This window comes from Geotrypetes seraphini, chromosome 7 (assembly GCF_902459505.1).
Source record: "Geotrypetes seraphini chromosome 7, aGeoSer1.1, whole genome shotgun sequence".
Classification (NCBI taxonomy): Eukaryota; Metazoa; Chordata; class Amphibia; order Gymnophiona; family Dermophiidae; genus Geotrypetes; species Geotrypetes seraphini.
In genome coordinates, this window is record NC_047090.1 from 122,397,012 (window position 1) to 122,414,800 (window position 17,789).

General features: G+C 43.9%; 1 protein-coding gene across 5 annotated transcripts in view; it reads left to right on the top strand.

Annotated features, from left to right (window-relative positions):
* Window positions 1-17,789, top strand: part of CCDC9B (coiled-coil domain containing 9B) — a 229,332-nt gene that overhangs the window by 201,017 nt on the left and 10,526 nt on the right. For all 5 annotated transcript variants that reach the window (XM_033951784.1, XM_033951783.1, XM_033951786.1 and 2 more), the window contains 2 exons: window positions 12,055-12,105; window positions 12,699-12,804. In XM_033951784.1, coding sequence (XP_033807675.1) covers window positions 12,055-12,105; window positions 12,699-12,804 — 157 coding nt within the window. The remainder of the gene's footprint in view (window positions 1-12,054; window positions 12,106-12,698; window positions 12,805-17,789) is intronic.

Genomic DNA, 17,789 nt, shown 5'->3' on the forward strand with positions numbered 1-17,789 from the left:
TATAGTGACGTGCTAGAGATTTATTTATTGTATTTATATACCAATTGTAGCCTAAGTGGTTACATTCAGGTACTCAAGCATTTTTCCCTATCTATTCTGGTGGGCTCACACTCTACTTAAATGTACCTGGGGCAATGGGAGATTAAGTGTCTTGCCCAGGGTCACAAGGGGAAGCACTGGGTTTCTTCAATATCTAGGACGGCTGCTATTTACCTGGATACAGGTTCTGGAGAAGTTCCACAGGATGAAAATTCCTCTTTTATGCAGAAGCGAAGACTTTCCATCTTGGTGGATTGTTAAATTGGATACAAAACACTGAATGCTTCAATAAAGCAGAACATTCAAGTTTATTTAAGAAATGTAAAGTAAATATAAAATGTATCCAAAGAAGGACAAAGTAGACCCGTTAAATTCTCCTCTTCCCTGATATCACTTACAGGATTAACGTACAATGGCCTGACATATACAGGCTTTCCAAACACGTACATCCTGTGGAGTCTGATACATTTACAAAAACAAATTTTCAATGTAATTATTCAGTTAACTCTCTATGTCCTGGACCAAAAGTAAAATACAATGTAAAGACAGACAATTCACTTGCACATCAAGTCCAGTAGATGTCACAGTATTTCACTTTTTTCTCCATATGACTTATACCTTTACAGAAATCAATCCTGTCTATACCAGCCTGCATCCTGATCTATAGAAATACAGATATCAGACATCCTTTATGGTTCTCTGTACAAAACAGATTTTTCCTGGTTTTCTCTGGGAAACTTATTATCTTTGATTCCATACATTCTCTTGTATATGAACACTGGTTCATGAATTATTTTCCTTAACAATCACAAAAACAACCGTTTGAACTTCCTCAGCAAAGATTGTGTACAGTTAAAGCAATTTAAACATTTCAGTCTTTAATTACAATGTACTCTTTCACTCAATCTCATTTTAATTTCCCAAAATAATATATATTCACTTAGTTTTGATTGTTCACAAAAATCCAACAACTCGGGGCTTCTTTTACCAGCTTAACACGTGTAATAGCACACGCTAAACTGCCGGCCACGCTAGCTGCTACTGCCTCTTCTTGAGCAGGTGGTAGTTTTTCAGCTAGCGCAGGGATTACCATGTGATAAAAAGTCACGTGCAACAAAGCTGCAAACGCAGCTTCGTAAAAGGAGCCCTCAGTTTCCATATCACATGTGAATTCCAGAAGACCTCAACATCAAGAAGGGAAGTGAAGGCTCCATTAAAGGCAGGAGCAAGTGGCCTCTTGCTAGGGTTCTGTGGATCTGATGGGCATTCGGTGCCAGTATCGCTAACTTGCAGTCACTTTCTATGTACAGTCCAGAAGCTAGGTGGTGAGAAAGCAACTTTCTATAACTAAAGACAGCTGATGGGGGAGGAGGCAGGAACAGAGGGGGCTTCCTATGGTGTTTCAGTTTATTTAAGGGGATGAGGGATTATGCAGGTTTTCTGCTATATGTTGCTGCTGTAAAATCTATCAAGGATGGGAGATGAAATATCACTAGAACCAGAAGTAAAGACCAACAGCAAAAACAGCCTGGGTAAGCTCTAAATTGATATTCAGTTTGTTTAAAGCAGGGATGTCCAACCTGCGGCCCGGTGAAGTATTTTGTGCGGCCCCGGTCAAGGGTGATGCAGTGTTTTCCTCTGCTGCCCTCGGGTGTTTACCATCGTGCCGGCTCCCTCCTCTGTCTTGCTGCAGTGTTTGTGCAGCCCCAGAAACATTTATTTTTTGGCCAATGCGGCCCAGGGAAGCCAAAAGGTTGGACACCCCTAGTTTAAAGGGAGAGGTAAGGCACTTCAGCTTGAAGGTCATAGATGCAAGGTATTGTGGGAGTTCTGTGAGCAGGGAGACAGGACCACATTTGTGTAAGGTAGCCAGACCTGTTGGATCAAGGATGTCTGGTGAGAGTCTGAATGGGTTAGTCTTCCATATTTCATGAGGTAGATGAAAGAGGGTTTGAAAGGGAAGTGTCCCGTTGGCACTTGGAAGAGATTAACCCGTCAGCAGAGTACTCAAGGAAAAATTTTGCCCAATTGGCATAGGGTTTCCAGGTTGAACGTTTTGTGAATCGTGGTTGGTGGAGGGAGTGTAGAAAGTGCCCCATTGATGGAATGGGTGCAGATAAAACAATGGCCAGTCCATAGGTGAGACCTGTCTGTCTGAGGCAGGTCCTAAAGAGCAGAATAAAGGGGGAGAAAGGTGTATTGTATGTATGAGGCAAGTCCTTACTCTGCTCATATTGTACTTATCTAGGAGTTCAGATCAGTGAGTTTGTATGGTGATTGGTTGTGGTTCCAAGGCAATCATGGTAAGCTTGCATATTATATGGTAATTTGATTGGCCATCTTTACAAAAGTAGGGTGTTCACCAAAGTGGTGAGGGGAAGGGGCTTTATAGTAACATAGTAGATGATGGCAGATAAAGACCCGAATGGTCCATCCAGTCTGCCCAACCTGATTCAATTTAAAAAAAAAATTTATTATTTTATTTTATTTTTTTTAATTTTTCTTCTTAGCTATTTCTGGGCAAGAATCCAAAGCTTTACCTGGTACTGTGCTTGGGTTCCAACTGCAAAAATCTCTGTTAAGACTTACTCCAGCCCATCTACACTGTACTTATCTAGGAGTTCAGATCAGTGAGTTTGTATGGTGATTGGTTGTGGTTCCAAGGCAATCATGGTAAGCTTGCATATTATATGGTAATTTGATTGGCCATCTTTACAAAAGTAGGGTGTTCACCAAAGTGGTGAGGGGAAGGGGCTTTATAGTAACATAGTAGATGATGGCAGATAAAGACCCGAATGGTCCATCCAGTCTGCCCAACCTGATTCAATTTAAAAAAAATTTTTATTATTTTATTTTATTTTTTTTAATTTTTCTTCTTAGCTATTTCTGGGCAAGAATCCAAAGCTTTACCTGGTACTGTGCTTGGGTTCCAACTGCAAAAATCTCTGTTAAGACTTACTCCAGCCCATCTACACCCTCCCAGCCATTGAAGCCCTCCCCTGCCCATCCTTCACCAAACGGCCATACACCGACACAGACCGTGCAAGTCTGCCCAGTAACTGGCCTAGTTCAATATTTAATATTATTTTCTGATTCTAAATCTTCTGTGTTCATCCCACGCTTCTTTGAACTCAGTCACAGTTTTACTCTCCACCACCTCTCTCGGGAGCGCATTATATTGGGAGTTATTATGAGTTCCAGACAAGATGGGCTCATGACCTGGGATATATTGAGGACAGAGATATACCTTACTCCAGTGTGCCAGTAGCCTTTTGTGGGCAGATGAGTCGGGTGTGCTCCCTAATTTGCTGCCAGACTGTTCGTTATTAGGTTACGCAGGAGTGGGAACTGATGAAGGGCCTCAGGGGAAGTGAGCATTCAGAGATATCGCCACTTTCTGGTGGCTAATGAGTGAGGCAGTGAGTACATTTTTTTTGCAGGAGCAGCTTGGAGGCAAAAGACGGGCAAGAGCAAGAACTCTAACAATGAAAGATGTATTTAATGACCGGCAATCACAGGTGAACTGTAGAAGTCTCATACCTGAACAAGTGGAGAAGGAATGTCATCTTAGAATTTAGGCTTTTTTTGGGGGGAGGGGGGTCTGGAACAATATGGGTGTCATTTCAGAAAAATGGTAAAAACCCATCTTTTTATCTAGTTCAGTCCACAAAGATTACCCCTAGCTTCAAACCCCAAACCAATTCTGACTAAGCTCGCCTTTATGCCAGCCAGTAAACATTTCCTATGATTTGTAAGAAATTGCAAAACCTGTCTTGTTACTGTAAATAGTCCAATCACTTATTAGACTTGTCCTTTTTTGTATGGGAATTGTCTTACCAATGTAAGAAGTCCGAACTCACTCTGTCTTTACTATTAGAAGTCTTTCTCAAACTATCTTTTTGCTTATCACTATTAGAAGACTTTACTCAAACTTTCTTATCGCTAACTTATATTGTGTATATTAACTTGTAACCCGTTCTGTGCTCTTTTGGGAGGATATGCTAAAAAAGTGAATAAATAACTCACTCAGAACATACTGTATTGTCTCATGAAAAGGTCTCAACCCTTGAGTGAAGGAGAGGTTGGTCTCTTGAAAATCAAGGAAGTTTTAAAAGAGTGGGTTGCAGGGACTGAGAAGAGTGCACATAACTGAAGCAGTTTCCAGTAATTCTTACATACCCCTCTTCCCAAAATTGTGCTTTAACAACAGTGAAGCCCATTGGGAATTAATGGGCTTTGATGCCATTGCTGCGCAGCAGCCATTAGTGCAGCTTTGTGAAAAAAAGGTGTGTTGGGGGAGGGGAATAGAGAATGAGGCTGTCATACTGGATCAGGCTGATCCATGATGCCAAGTATCTTGTATTCAGCGTGGTCCAGTTCTATCTTGCATACCCCAGGGACAAACAGCGGTTTTCCCGTTAAAGTGGTTTCTTGAATGTCCTTCTTCCTTCAGAACATGAAATGCCAGGAATAGTGATTTATGGGAAAGGGGACCAGTTACAAACAATGTAACAGGAGTGATAAAATGCAAGTGTTGAACTGAAAGAAAATCACTCTGTGGACCTGTTCAAAGTATTATATGGATGATATAACAGAGTTCACAGGCTTGCTCAGAATCATGGAGGGGAAAACTGGGGCGAACCCCAGAGGAAAAACCACCTCACAGCCCAATCATCGCATGGACAAGTAAACCAGAGGTTATATCAATTCATATATGTTTTTTACGTTGTGAAAAAAACTACAGTTTACTATAGCTTATAGTCAAAGAACTTAGGCAAACTTAGCTTGCAGGTTGCGAGTTCCGACATGCATGTTTCGGTCCTTCCTCAGGGAACACACTGGAAAAATCTTAAAAGAAACACTCATGTGATGGGAGATTCTGAAAAGAAAAAATTAAACGAATTAATGCTTTATTCAAGCACCGAATTGATGTTGCCTTCCTTCAAGAGACTCACTTGTCTGCTGCTGAACATGAGAAGCTGTGTAGAGATTGGGTGGGAGATGTGCGCTACTCTGCCTATAATAGTAGACAGCGGGGAGTGGCGATTCTTGTTCACAAAAACTTACCTTTTCACGTTCATAAGACCATTCAGGATAGGGAGGATCGTTATGTCCTCGTAGTGGGGGAGCTTTGGGGTTTTCAGCTTCTATTCTGTAACTTGTATGCTCCAAATGTTTATAGTCATAAATTTTATTCTGGTCTTTTAGGCATTCTTGCTCAATATCCTACCTATCAATTAATTGTTGGGGGGGATTTCAATGTTACTGCAGACCCTACTCTGGATTGCTCTCCTGCCAAGCCGCATACCCGAGACTTCCGTCAACGGGGGGTGAATTTTCTTTGTGAACATCTTGCAATGGTGGATACGTGGAGAACTCTTCATCCCTTTGATAGGGACTTCACGTTTTATTCTAATCCGCATACTATGTATTCGCGTTTGGACTATGTTCTGGTATCACATACTCTCTTTTCCCGGGTGGATCAGGTCATTATTGAGGATACATCTCTTTTGGACCATTTGGCGGTGGTTCTCACCCTGCGGATTACGGATCAGTCGGGGGAGAGGACCTGGAGGTTTCCCACAGCCTTATACTTTGACAAGGATTTTCACACATTCCTGCGGGCCCGCTGGCTAGAGTATAATTTGCACAATCACACCTCGGATGTGGACCCCGCGGTGTTCTGGGATGCTTCCAAGGCAGTGTTGCGAGGTCATATTATTCACTATGTAACCACAAAACGGAGGAAGCAGGGGGAACGGCGTCTCGCTCTTTCGAAGGAACTGGAATCCTTACGGCGGTGTCATCGGGTGAGTTTAGCTAGGCTAGATGGTCAGCGAATCAAATCTATCTGCCTCCAGATTAATGAGATTTTAGACCAGCGGGCACGCCAAGACATTTATTACCAGAAATTTGTCTTTATCAATGGGGGGGCAAGGCGGGCAAGCTTCTTGCGAATTTGGTTCGGCCATATTGGGAAAAACAGATTATTCGCTCGATAAAGAACCCTCGGGGAGAGTGTTTCACTCAGGAGACTCAAATTAAGGGAGCAATTTGTGGAGTTTTATAGTGCTCTATATGCGAAGCGAGACTTTACGGAGGCAGAGCGTGATAAATTCTTTCAGAATCTCCCTCTTCCGCAGCTCTCAGAAGCCCAGGTAGAGCGATTGAATGCTCCCATCACTGTGGAGGAAATACGATTGGGGATTAAGAAATTGAAGCTTGCCAAGTCTCCAGGCCCTGATGGGTTTGGTCCGGAATACTATAAACTACTGCCGGATCTTCTCGCTCTACCTTTGGGGAACTATTTTAATTTTCTTGCCATTCCTGATTTGGGTCCCCGCTGTAATTTAGCTCATATTACCTTGCTACCCAAACCGGGGAAGGATCCTGCCCAGGTTGGGTCCTATCGCCCGATTTCGTTGTTGAAACAGGATGTTAAGCTCCTGGCAGGTATTTTAGCGGCCCGCTTAAATTTGTTCTTACCTGAGCTCATAGGGTATGATCAGGTAGGTTTTGTCCCGCAACGTTATGCTTCTATGAATCTCCTTAAAGCATTGTCAGCATTGCATGAGCATCGGGGACGGGGGGGGGGGGGGGGCACTTCTGCGATAGCCGGCCTTGACATGGAGAAGGCCTTTGATAGTATATCTTGGCAATATCTTTTTTGGGTTCTGCAGGAGTATGGTATAGTAGGGCCTCTACTTTATTGGATTCAGGGTCTTTATAATACGCCACGGGTACGTCTTCTCATCAATGGTGGTTTATCGACGCCTTTTCAGCTGTGTAGAGGGACGCGTCAGGGCTGCCCCCTTTCGCCTTTGCTGTTCGTCTTGGCTATTGAACCTCTTGCTATTAAAATTCGCTCCAGCTTTGAGCTTCGTGGCATTCAAATTGGTGGCGCGGAGTGTCGTATTACCCTATTTGCGGACGATATTTTGCTATTCTTGGATCAGGCCCCAGGTCATTTGCCGGTAGCATTGCGATTGGTGGATGAGTTCGGTTCCATTTCTGGTCTTAAAGTGAACTGTGCGAAATCCGAGTTGCTGCCGCTCTCGGGGTTGGGGTGGGAGCCATGGCATGCTTCCTTGCCCATTCCTCCTGTGCGTAAACCAATGCACTATCTCGGCATTTATCTGCATATGGATCCTCGGGTTATGTATCGTAGTAATGTGGGGGCAGCCATCGATAAGATTGGAGCTCTCTGCGCTGCTTGGAGAGATCTTCCGCTATCTTTGCTGGGGAGGGCGGCTTTGGTTAAAATGGTACTTTTGCCCAAGATTTTGTATCCTCTTCAAACGGTCCCTTTTTGGGTATTGCAATGGGATGTCCGCAGGCTGCGTTCCCTTTTTACTACTTTTCTATGGCGTACTCGCCCAGCGCGTGTTGCGTATGCAAAGTTGACACTTTCTAAGAGGGAGGGAGGCTTGGGATTGCCTGATGTTCGTGCTTACAATGTGGCGGCCCTTATGCGTTTTGTTCATGAAGGGGTGACGGGGGTTGCTAGGTTTACTCCATCGGGGTGGATGGCGTGCCTGGTGTGCGAGGGGGTGTCCTGTCCTCTAAATTACGGTTCTTGCGGCCTTTTTGCAGGGCGTGGCGTTGGTGGCGTGTTGCACAGGACCGGTCTCCCATTGTTTCTCCCTTTTTACAGCTGCAGGGCAATCCGAACTTCTTGCCAGGCCTCGGGCATTCCCCTTTTGAGGGGTGGGCCTCTCGGGGGGCTACCCTCCTTTTTCACCTACTAGACCAGGCCACGGGGGTCTTTTCCTCCTTTGCCCAACTCCAAGACCAGTGGGAGGTTCCTCGCTCTCAATTTTTTGCTTATCTGCAAGCTCGTCACTATTTTCAGAGTATACAGTTACAGAATGGGTCGGCGGGGATGTGTGGCCCTCTTGATGAGTTTCTCCTTAGTGTACCGGCCTCCCAAAGTTCTCTTTCTGTGTGGTATCGGGTGATCCGTTCTTCTGTCTCCTCAGAGCCCTCGGGGCCTTTATACTCTCTTCGAGAATTATGGAACCGGGATCTGGCCACGTCTTATACTCCCGATACATTTCAGGAGCTCTTCCACTCTCTATATGTTTTTGTAAAATCCGCGGCTTGGCAGGAAACGCAGTTCAAGATCCTTCATCGGGCATACATTACTAAGGATAGGGGTGCCCGTATGGGTTTATGGGATACCGCTCTGTGCTCTAAATGCAAGCAGGCCCCTGGGACATTTTTGCATTCTTTTCTGGAGTGCCCTGAACTCACCCTATGGAATTTTTCCTTTACGCAGCTTCAATTGGTCATTCAGCGTGATCTCGAGTGGGATTATAAAACGCTGCTCCTGGGTGATCAAACCTTACTGGAAGCACAGGGACTTACTGTCCCTCAGCGCCGCTTTATTTATCTGACCCTTCTCACAGTTAAACGGACGATTCTACATTATTGGACACGGGATGGGGTCATTCCCTTGGACTACTGGCTTGGTCAGATGTCTGAGTTAGCGCGGTTCGAGCTGTGTTATCATAAACGATCCGCTAATTTGGAAGTCCAGGCCTACCTGGCTCTGTGGAAAGCATTCATGCAGCTGCCTCGGGTCTCTCGAATGGGGGATGGGAGGTAGGGGTGTGTGTGCATGGGGGGACGCGTGTGGTGTGCGAGTGTTGGAATGAATGATATGTGTTGGATGGTGTGAGTGCGGTATTTGAGTAGGGGAGTTTTCAGGATGTTTCCTTCAAAAAAATATAGTTAAATTTCTTTTGGGGTCCAATGGGGGCTATGGGCTGTTCTTCTGGTTGGTGTGTTCTGAGGGCGCGGTGGAGAGCTCTTAGTCGCTCCTATATATTTCTTTCTGGATTGGGGAGCATTTTCTGTTTTGTAATCCTATTTGTTTATTTCATGCCTGTTGTACTAGTTTCTGACATTGTTGTTGCTTTTTCCGTTTTATGTATCCCCAGCACACCATGTATCTCTTATACCATTACGGTGATTTTTGCTGGTGCGGCTACTTGCCTTGTATTATAAAGTTTTGCAGTGCTGAGAACTGTTCTAAGCCGCTTGTGATTATGTTTATATTTTATTTTCTTGTATGCCCTTTGCCCTCTATTTGACTTCAATAAAAATGATTTACAAAAAAAAAAAAAAAAGAATATTCTAAATAAAGTCAAAAAGCGATTTAAATATAGCTATTGGCTAACAGGGAAAAAGACTCACCCAACAGAGGACTGTTGTCTCGCATAGAGAAGCGCACAACGCGCAGTTTAACAGCTTTGAAAGGTGACCAGAGCGGAGAAACCGCCGAGATTTTATAGGGCTCCTGAGACGTGATCACATGACAGAAGCAAAAAAACACGTGACAACGTAAAAAACATATATGAATTGATATAACCTCTGGTTTACTTGTCCATGCGATGATTGGGCTGTGAGGTGGTTTTTCCTCTGGGGTTCGCCCCGGTTTTCCCCTCCATGATTCTGAGCAAGCCTGTGAACTCTGTTATATCGTCCATATAATACTTTGAACAGGTCCACGGAGTGATTTTCTTTCAGTTCAACACTTCAGGAATAGTGATTTAGCATGAATATGTATGTTGGTGTCAGTTTAGGAGTAAAGAATTGTATTCTCTCTATTGTAAGTATTAGAAAGTTTTTAGTCTCTGTCTGGCTTTTCACAGGCCAGGAACATAAGAAAGGGGAATTTATTTGGTTTTATTTTTATCATTATCATTTATACAAATTTCATCATTATCATTTATACAAATAATAATAAAGAAAACGGTAAAGTTGCCACTTGGTCCTCGGTTCATACTTTCACCTCTCATTATTGTCTGGATGCTTTTTCCAGATGGGATGGCCATTTTGGCAAGACAGTGTTACAAAATTTATTCTCCTGAATTGCTAACACTCCGACCATCCCATTCTGGTTAGCTTGGAGGTCACCCATATGTTGAGAATAGGCTGCCTGCTTGTCCTGGGATAAAGCACAGTTACTTACCATAACAGGTGTTATCCAGGGACAACAGGCAGCTATTCTCACAACCCACCCACCTCCTCTGGTTGGCTTCTCTGCTAGCTATCTGAACTGAGGAGACACGCGCCCTGCATCAGGTGGGAAGGCACTCGCGCATGTGCAGTGTGGCAGTCGCGAACTTTCTAAAAGTTCTTCATGCAAGTCTGCTTGCGAAGCTGTCCGCATCCAGGCTTCGTGGATGACGTCGCCCATATGTTGAGAATAGCTGCCTGCTGTCCCTGGATAACACCTGTTATGGTAAGTAACTGTGCTTTATGAAAGCTCCCTTTGAACTGCTTCTTTCTTGTTCTCTGAAACTTCTCACTTGGAAAGTTTTCCTCATAGCTCTCACATCAGCTAGACGAATCAGTGAGATTCAAGGCCTTATTTCGGATCCACCCTACACAAGATTATACTGTGAGAGAGGTGTTGTTCAAACACATTCTAAATTCCTTCCTAAAGTAGTGTTGGACTTATTTATTTATTTATTTTTCTATACCGTTCTCCCAGGGGAGCTCAGAACTGTTTACATGCATTTATTCAGGTACTCAAGCAGTTTTCCCTCTCTGTCCCGGCAGGCTCACAATCTATCCGACTTACCTAGGGCAATGCGGGGATTAAGTGACATGCCCAGGAGTCACAAGGAGCAGTGTGGGTTTGAACCCACAACCTCAGGGTGCCGAGGCTGTAGCTTTAACCACTGTGCCACACTCTTCCTTTCTATCTCTTGCCTGTTTTCTTCCCAGTGCCTCACACTCATCCTGGAGAAGCAGTGCTTCACACCTTGGACTGCAAGCATGCTTTCGCTTATTACCTAGATTGCACTGAATTGCATAGGAAGTTCTCCCAGTTCTTTCTATCCTTTGATCCCAACAGGCGAGGTACCCCTGTTACCAAGCATACCATCTCAACTTGGATGATGAATTGTATCGCATATTCATATTCTCAGGCTGGACTGATGTTCCAAGTCTCAGCACATAATATAGGTGCCAAGGGTGCTTCAGTAGCTCATTTTAGCTCTGCTTCAAGACATCTGCGTGGTCCTTTATTCATACATTTATCTCTCATTACTGCTTCAAATAAAATTCCAGAAGACCTAGTCAATTTGGTCAAGCAGTTTTACAAAATCTATTCAGTGCCCGAGTGCCAACTTTTCCTCCAGCCCTTTTCTGTTGTAAGCTATACAGCAGACATGAGCTGGAGAGACCTATTTGTGAGAATATCATGCCTGCTTGTCCTCAGAGCTGGCACTGAGTTTCCGGATCTAGCTAATGCATAGCCAGTTAAGTGTGAAATTCAACACTTAACCAGCTGTGAGTTACCACATAAAGACAGGACTGACTTATATGTGGTCCTATTTATGTGGTTAGTCTGACCGATTAAGTGCTGGATATCAGTAAGTGCCTACTGTGCACCCCTCCCCCCTCCCGGTACCTCTTTAAATCTTCACCAGTGCAAGCAGCTACTCTGACCTGCTGCTCACACCAACCTGGCTCTGAAATCACTTCTGGGACACATGGCCAGGAAGTGATGTCAGAGGGAAAACCAATGTTGGCGTGAGCAGCAGGCTGGAGAAGCTGCTTGCGTTGGTGAAGATTTAAAGAGGTATTAGGGAGGGAGGGTGAGTGTGGCATGGGGTGAATGGGGGAGGCAAAGAGAGGGGTGCCACTACCATGGGCACCTCCCACCCTCGCTATGCCACTGCCTAGAACACCCCCCAAATAGTTGGTTCTCAGTTCAGCACAAACAGATTATTTTCGGCAGCATAAACTGATTAAGTGCCGCTGAAAATTAACGGTTAATCCCGAACAGATGATGCAACTGACCAGGAGCCCTTCCTGACCAGTTAAATCACTTTGAATAATTGACCCCTCTTTTCCTAAGCAGGAGTTTTAAGAATCAGTCTGTAGTGCCAAGTCTTTTTTTCTCATTATGTGATCATGGGGAAAAGTTTAGTAAATCAGTCCATAAATAAACTACATGATCCGCAGGGTCAGAAACACTTATACCACTTTTTCTTGCAGGAGGAAGCACAAGAAAGTGTAATTACAAGCCCCTTCAGGTCAATGGGAGAGGTAAGTATTGCGATTGTACCATTGAAATTGCTTAATGATCTTCATGCTGCCTATAAATACACACATATCTGTAATAGCATGCATTTTTATAGCTGGTCAGACTCAGCAGAGCTCACATTTATGCACATAACCTATAGCTCTATGGATAATATTAAATGCTCACAGCTAAGCACATATATACCCAGATATGCTAGCAGTCTATAAAGGAAAGTACTTTCATAAAATATGTGCCTATCGGGCATCCTCTGGGCATAGAGTGGAGGAGTAGCCTAGAGTATTAAGCTGATAATGAAGGAAGCCCAGTTCAAATCACCTAGGGGAAGTTATCTAAGGACCCCTTTACTAAAGCTTAGCTCTATGTGGTTTTGAGAAATCATATACTACATTTTTATTTGTTTAAATAGATTCTAGTTTTTTCCATGCCAATATGGCTACAAGAAGTCTGACTGATGAACTTGAGATGTATGCTGTAAAGGCAGCATCAAATTACTTTTTCTTTCAGATGATTTATATAAGTACCTAACTAATACAGAGTAGAGAATTCAAGGAAACATACAAAAAGTAAAGCTTTAATTCTGCATGTCTTGTTTCAGGTGAAGGGCAACATAATTTGAGTGCAGTAGAGTCTGTTTCCAGAGTGGTACCAGCTAAAAGCAGTAAAGCAAAGGGAAAAGATAGACTAACCGGCAGAGCAAGAAGGTAGGTGTCAGTGGCTGTCTGTTGAAATAAAGACCATCAAAAACAGGAGTGTGCTGGTGATAGTAACAAAACACCAGTGGTGTGCAGTCAGGGCCTTCAGGGGATTTTCCCCACCCCATAAAGGCCCTGAGGGCACTGCTCTGAATTTGATTGGTTGAGCAGGCAACAGGCAGATGCTGATCAGCCAATCAAATTCAGATCAGTACTATCAGGACCTTCAGGGGTTTCAGAGAATCCCCAGCCCAAGAGCCCTGCCTTTTTTGTTGTTGTTTACTTTTTGTTTGATGAAGTTTGACTGGTTGAGCAGACTACCTACTCAACAAATCAAGTGCATCCAAGCAAGAAGTAAACCAAAAAATAAAAAAGCAGAGCTGTAGAGCTGGGGATTCACTGAATCCCCTGAAAGCCCTCACTGCATGCCACTGCAAAACACACACATTATATAAATGCAGCTATGAATATATTGTCAAAAATACATGTATTTGAACTTTAATCAAAAATTAAATAAGTGCATCTTATGTTTTTCATAATTTGGAAATTATGCTGCACTGTCTGTCTTTGTTATAATATTTTACTGAATTTTACTGTCTATTAAAACTTATTTTTACTCCTATTCCTTCCTCTTTTGCTTCCAAATTTCATTTTTCCTCTGCTCCTGTGCTTTGCGCTTCCCTCTTCCATTTTTAGAACATAAGAATTGCCACTGCTGGGTCAGACCAGTGGTCCATAATGCCCAGCAGTCCGCTCATGCGGCGGCCCTCTGGTCAAAGACCAGCACCCTAACCGAGACTAGCCCTACCAGCACCCGTTCTTGTTCAGCAGGAATTTGTCTAACTTTGTCTTGAATCCCTGGAGGGTGTTTTCCCCTATAACAGCCTCCGGAAGAGCGTTCCAGCTTTCTACCACTCTCTGGGTGAAGAAGAACTTCCTTACGTTTGTATGGAATCTATCCCCTTTCAACTTTAGAGAGTGCCCTCTCATTCCTACCTTGGAGAGGGTGAACAACCTGTCCTTATTTACTAAGTCTATCCCCTTCAGTACCTTATCTACCAAGTCTATCCCCTTCAGTACCCTTTTGAACCCTTCTATCACCTTTCTGTGTTTCATACTTATCCATCTCCTATCTTTTTCTATCCTCTTGTTGCTTTTCTCTTCCCAGTGGGTTTTTGCTTCCTGTTTATCTTCACTCTTTTCTAATTATATGCAATGTCTATTTTCTCTAACAATCGGCTACAGTGAGTCATTCTCACATAACGTCAGGTTGTATGCATGCACAGAGGATCCCTGAATACTGCTGTGCCTGCTCCTCCTCGATCTCTTCTTGATATTTTGGGTGATAATGACATTCTACTGGAAACATTTTGTAGTCTGAAAGGATAAAATAACTATTGCACATCCCAACAGGCAGGACTACAAACTGGAAGTCAGAACAGAGGTGACAGATTTCATTTAAGGCTTATTATTTTCTGTCAAGAAGGCAGAAGACACTGGTAGGTCCTTTTTTCACTTTTTCCAACAGGTGTCAAAGGTCCAGCAGCAGAACTACAGCTGGGAAACAACATGCCACTAAAACTGCTGCCACTATCACCACTTCCGCATTTGTCCAGACATATAGCCTGATCCAAGGTAAGGGACTGGTTCAGTATGCAAGACATCTGCAGGTTGAATTACTCAGGAAACAAGTGTAGGAACTGATAACGGAGATGGCAAATCTGAGAAGTATCTATGACAGCCAGATAAAATGCTTCCAAAGGAACCTTAATATCTGCATTACAAAGAAAGATTGAACTCTAGGAAAAGGTGAAAGCTGATCACAGGTCATCAGGCCTTTAGAATTGACATCTTGACATGACCTTTCCTAGAAGTGAAGAACTGGCATACAGCCTTGAAAGAAGTGACAACATCCCGAGAACAGAGGGATCTAGAGCTTGTACACTGGAGATGAATGCATGGTTCCATGGAGCATGTCGTCAAGAGCACTTTGATTTTTCTGGACCATGGGATAATTTTCTAAGGGCTACTAAGCTGAGGTGCGTGGTCCACCTGGGCGGAAACAGGAAATTGCATCATTGAAGACAGACCAGCAACATTGGAGGCAGACAGAAAGCAGGGAGGAGAACCGTGGGCAATGTTTCTGAATTGTTGCAAAATCCGGCAGATTTTTCAACGAGACAGAAGGTGAGGACGACATCAGACCGGCATGGAGAGAAGGGGGAGAACATGCTGGGCCGAGGAAGCCTCCTGGACTAACTGGGTTTTTTTTAAGTATGAAGGGGGGGGGAGTATATTAAAAGAAGTGCCAGAGGACAGAAACAGATGGTAGATAGTTGTCTGAAGGGAGAGAAGTTGAACCAGGGATGGTGTGAGGAAGAGGGAAAGAGATACTTGAAGAGAGAACTGTTGGGAAGAGAAAGGGAGAGATGGTGGACCTAGGGGAGACAGGCATGGAGAGAGATGGGATGGGGGCAGTTGGGAAGAGAAAGGGAGAGAAATTGGATCTGGGGATGGAAGGGAGGGAGGGAGAAATGTTAGGACTGGGATGGAATGGAGAAAGAGATGCAGCATCTCTTTTTTTTTTTCCTCTATCTCACTGTTCAGCATCAAGGGGGGAGGAAAGAAGAACAACTGAAAAGAGAGGGAGCAAAATGTTGTACCATGGGAACAGAGGAGGAGAGATGGGAGGGCAGGAGGGAAGACAGCTGCGATAAGAAGATGCTAGGGGATGGAGTAATGCTGCCCAATTCAGGGAAATATATTTTGATTCGATTTGCCCTGTTGAATTGATTATTTGATTTAACATTTTATTTAACCAAGGCAATATCATGTAAAAAAAATAGGAACATCCAATCTATAACATAGCTTTAAAATTAATTAGATAAATGGGGTGGTGCCAGCAGAGAAGAGGGCCGGAGAGAAGGAGAGGTGCCAGCACCAGCCAATTGCCTACAGGATGTGACTCTCGCTGCTAGAGGCATTTCCTGTAGGCAATCAGCCGGTACCGGCACCTCTCCTGCTCCCCAGTGTGCTGCGGCACACCTGAAATCTCAAGAGGCGCACAGTTTGCAATACAGTGCCCTAATCCCTTGATTTGCTAAATGTTGTGGCTGACATGCCTTCAGCTGTTGGGTCCTTCTGCTATACCCCCTCTGCTATCTCTGTGTTCATCTCTCCCTCTCTCCAATCGACCCCAAGTGCTTCCTTTCTCTCATATTCTTAATAAATAGTCTTCCACCCAGCAAAGAAATGCAATAACTTACCTTAAATAGATGCAAATTCCAAAGCCCGACGGGAACCGTTTCACCCTTTCTCTAGGCTTTCTCAAGGGTTCAATAGTGACACTGCATTTCTGGCTGCATCACTCCCGATAAAGGAACCACCATTGAAAGTATTTTAAGGAAAGAAGCAATAAAGAATATATTTGAATTTTATAGCGTAACAAATAGGAGGGGGAGGTTTTGAGAATCAATGATGGAACCGTGGAACTTGTAAATCTTGTATTGCTATTTTTCCAAGCTGGTTTCTCAGAGTCTCAACAATCCTTTCTTAAACACTTTATACTTCAGTCTATGGGATTGTGTTTTTCCTGTGGATATCTCCTTTTTGATCCCATATACCATCTTTAAAGAAATTAGTGTGATTCCCAAGCCCTACCAACTGAAGACATTTTCTCCAGTCCGGTAACCAGAAATCTCCAAGTTGCAGCTAATGACAATATCCTCAAGCTGCCACTGCTTTCATGCATGCATGAAAGCCAAGCAGGGTTGGGAAGGCAGCAGCAGCAGCTCTGCAATATTGCTGCCAGTTGCAGAAGTTAGAAAGTTGGAGGGAGGAAGGGGGGGGGGGAGGGAAGGTAGCAATCAGTTGGTGAGGCTTGGGGATCCCTACCAGCTACAGCAAGGGAGATGTTCATTTTGAGGAAGCTAAGCTGAAAGTGGGAGGCCTAGTCTCCTCTCATGGTTATATCACTGATTGTGTTCAAAATGAAGTACTTGCCGAGTTTATCTTGTTGTGGTTTCCAGTTCAGTTTTGGTATTCATATTTCTATTTCTAATTTGTGATTTATTGTTCTATATTTGGTGAAGGTCTGTATGTTTTGTGTGTGAAGAAGTCATTTAAAGGTGGGTGGGGAAATTGGGAGACGGGCAGGTAGAAGAGGGGCCCCCTCCTTAATTTATGCCTTGGGCCCCAGCATGTCTAAAACCGGTCCTGGAAGGGAAGGATAGAAAGCTGATACACAGGGGGATAGGAGAAAAGAAGAATTGTTGGACATGGGCTGCAGAAGAGGAAGGGAGAGATGCAGCAAAGAGGTAGAAAGGGCTGAGAGGGAGAAATCCTGCACATGGTGGAGGGGAGGGATGGAGATATGCATGGAGAAGAGAGAGGGAGAAACGTTGGGCATAGGGTGGAGGGCAGGGAGAGATGGTGCATGGGGAGAGAGAAAGAAATGTTGCACATGATAATGTAGGGGAGGAAGGAGGAGATATTGCATGGAGGGGAATAGAAAGGTTTGACCCAGGGCACAAGGCAGGGAGAGAGAGAGAGCGATGGTAGACAGTGGGAAATAAACAGAAATGTTGGATAATGCAGTGGAAAGAAAGTTACAGAGATGGAAGATGGATGGTGAGCATGGAGAAAGAAAAAGGTCAAATGGGCAGGAGACCCTGGCGAGCGAGTTAACAAACAGAAAGCAGAGCCTGGGATTTGAATAATAAAATGTCTAGAGAACAAAAGGTAGAAAAAATAATTTTATTTTCTATTTTGTGATTACAATATGTCAGATTTGAAATGTGTACCCTGCCAGAGCTGGTGTTAGACAGCAAGAGTGAACTAGGACCTAAAAGAGAGAGGAAAAGTATTTTTTATTTATTTTGTTTATACCACAGCACTGGCATGAGGTTGGAGAGGTTGTAACCCTATGTAATGTTATATTGTAACACTGTGAATGTTAAAGTGTAACCCATTCTGAGCTCTCTGGGGAGGGCGGG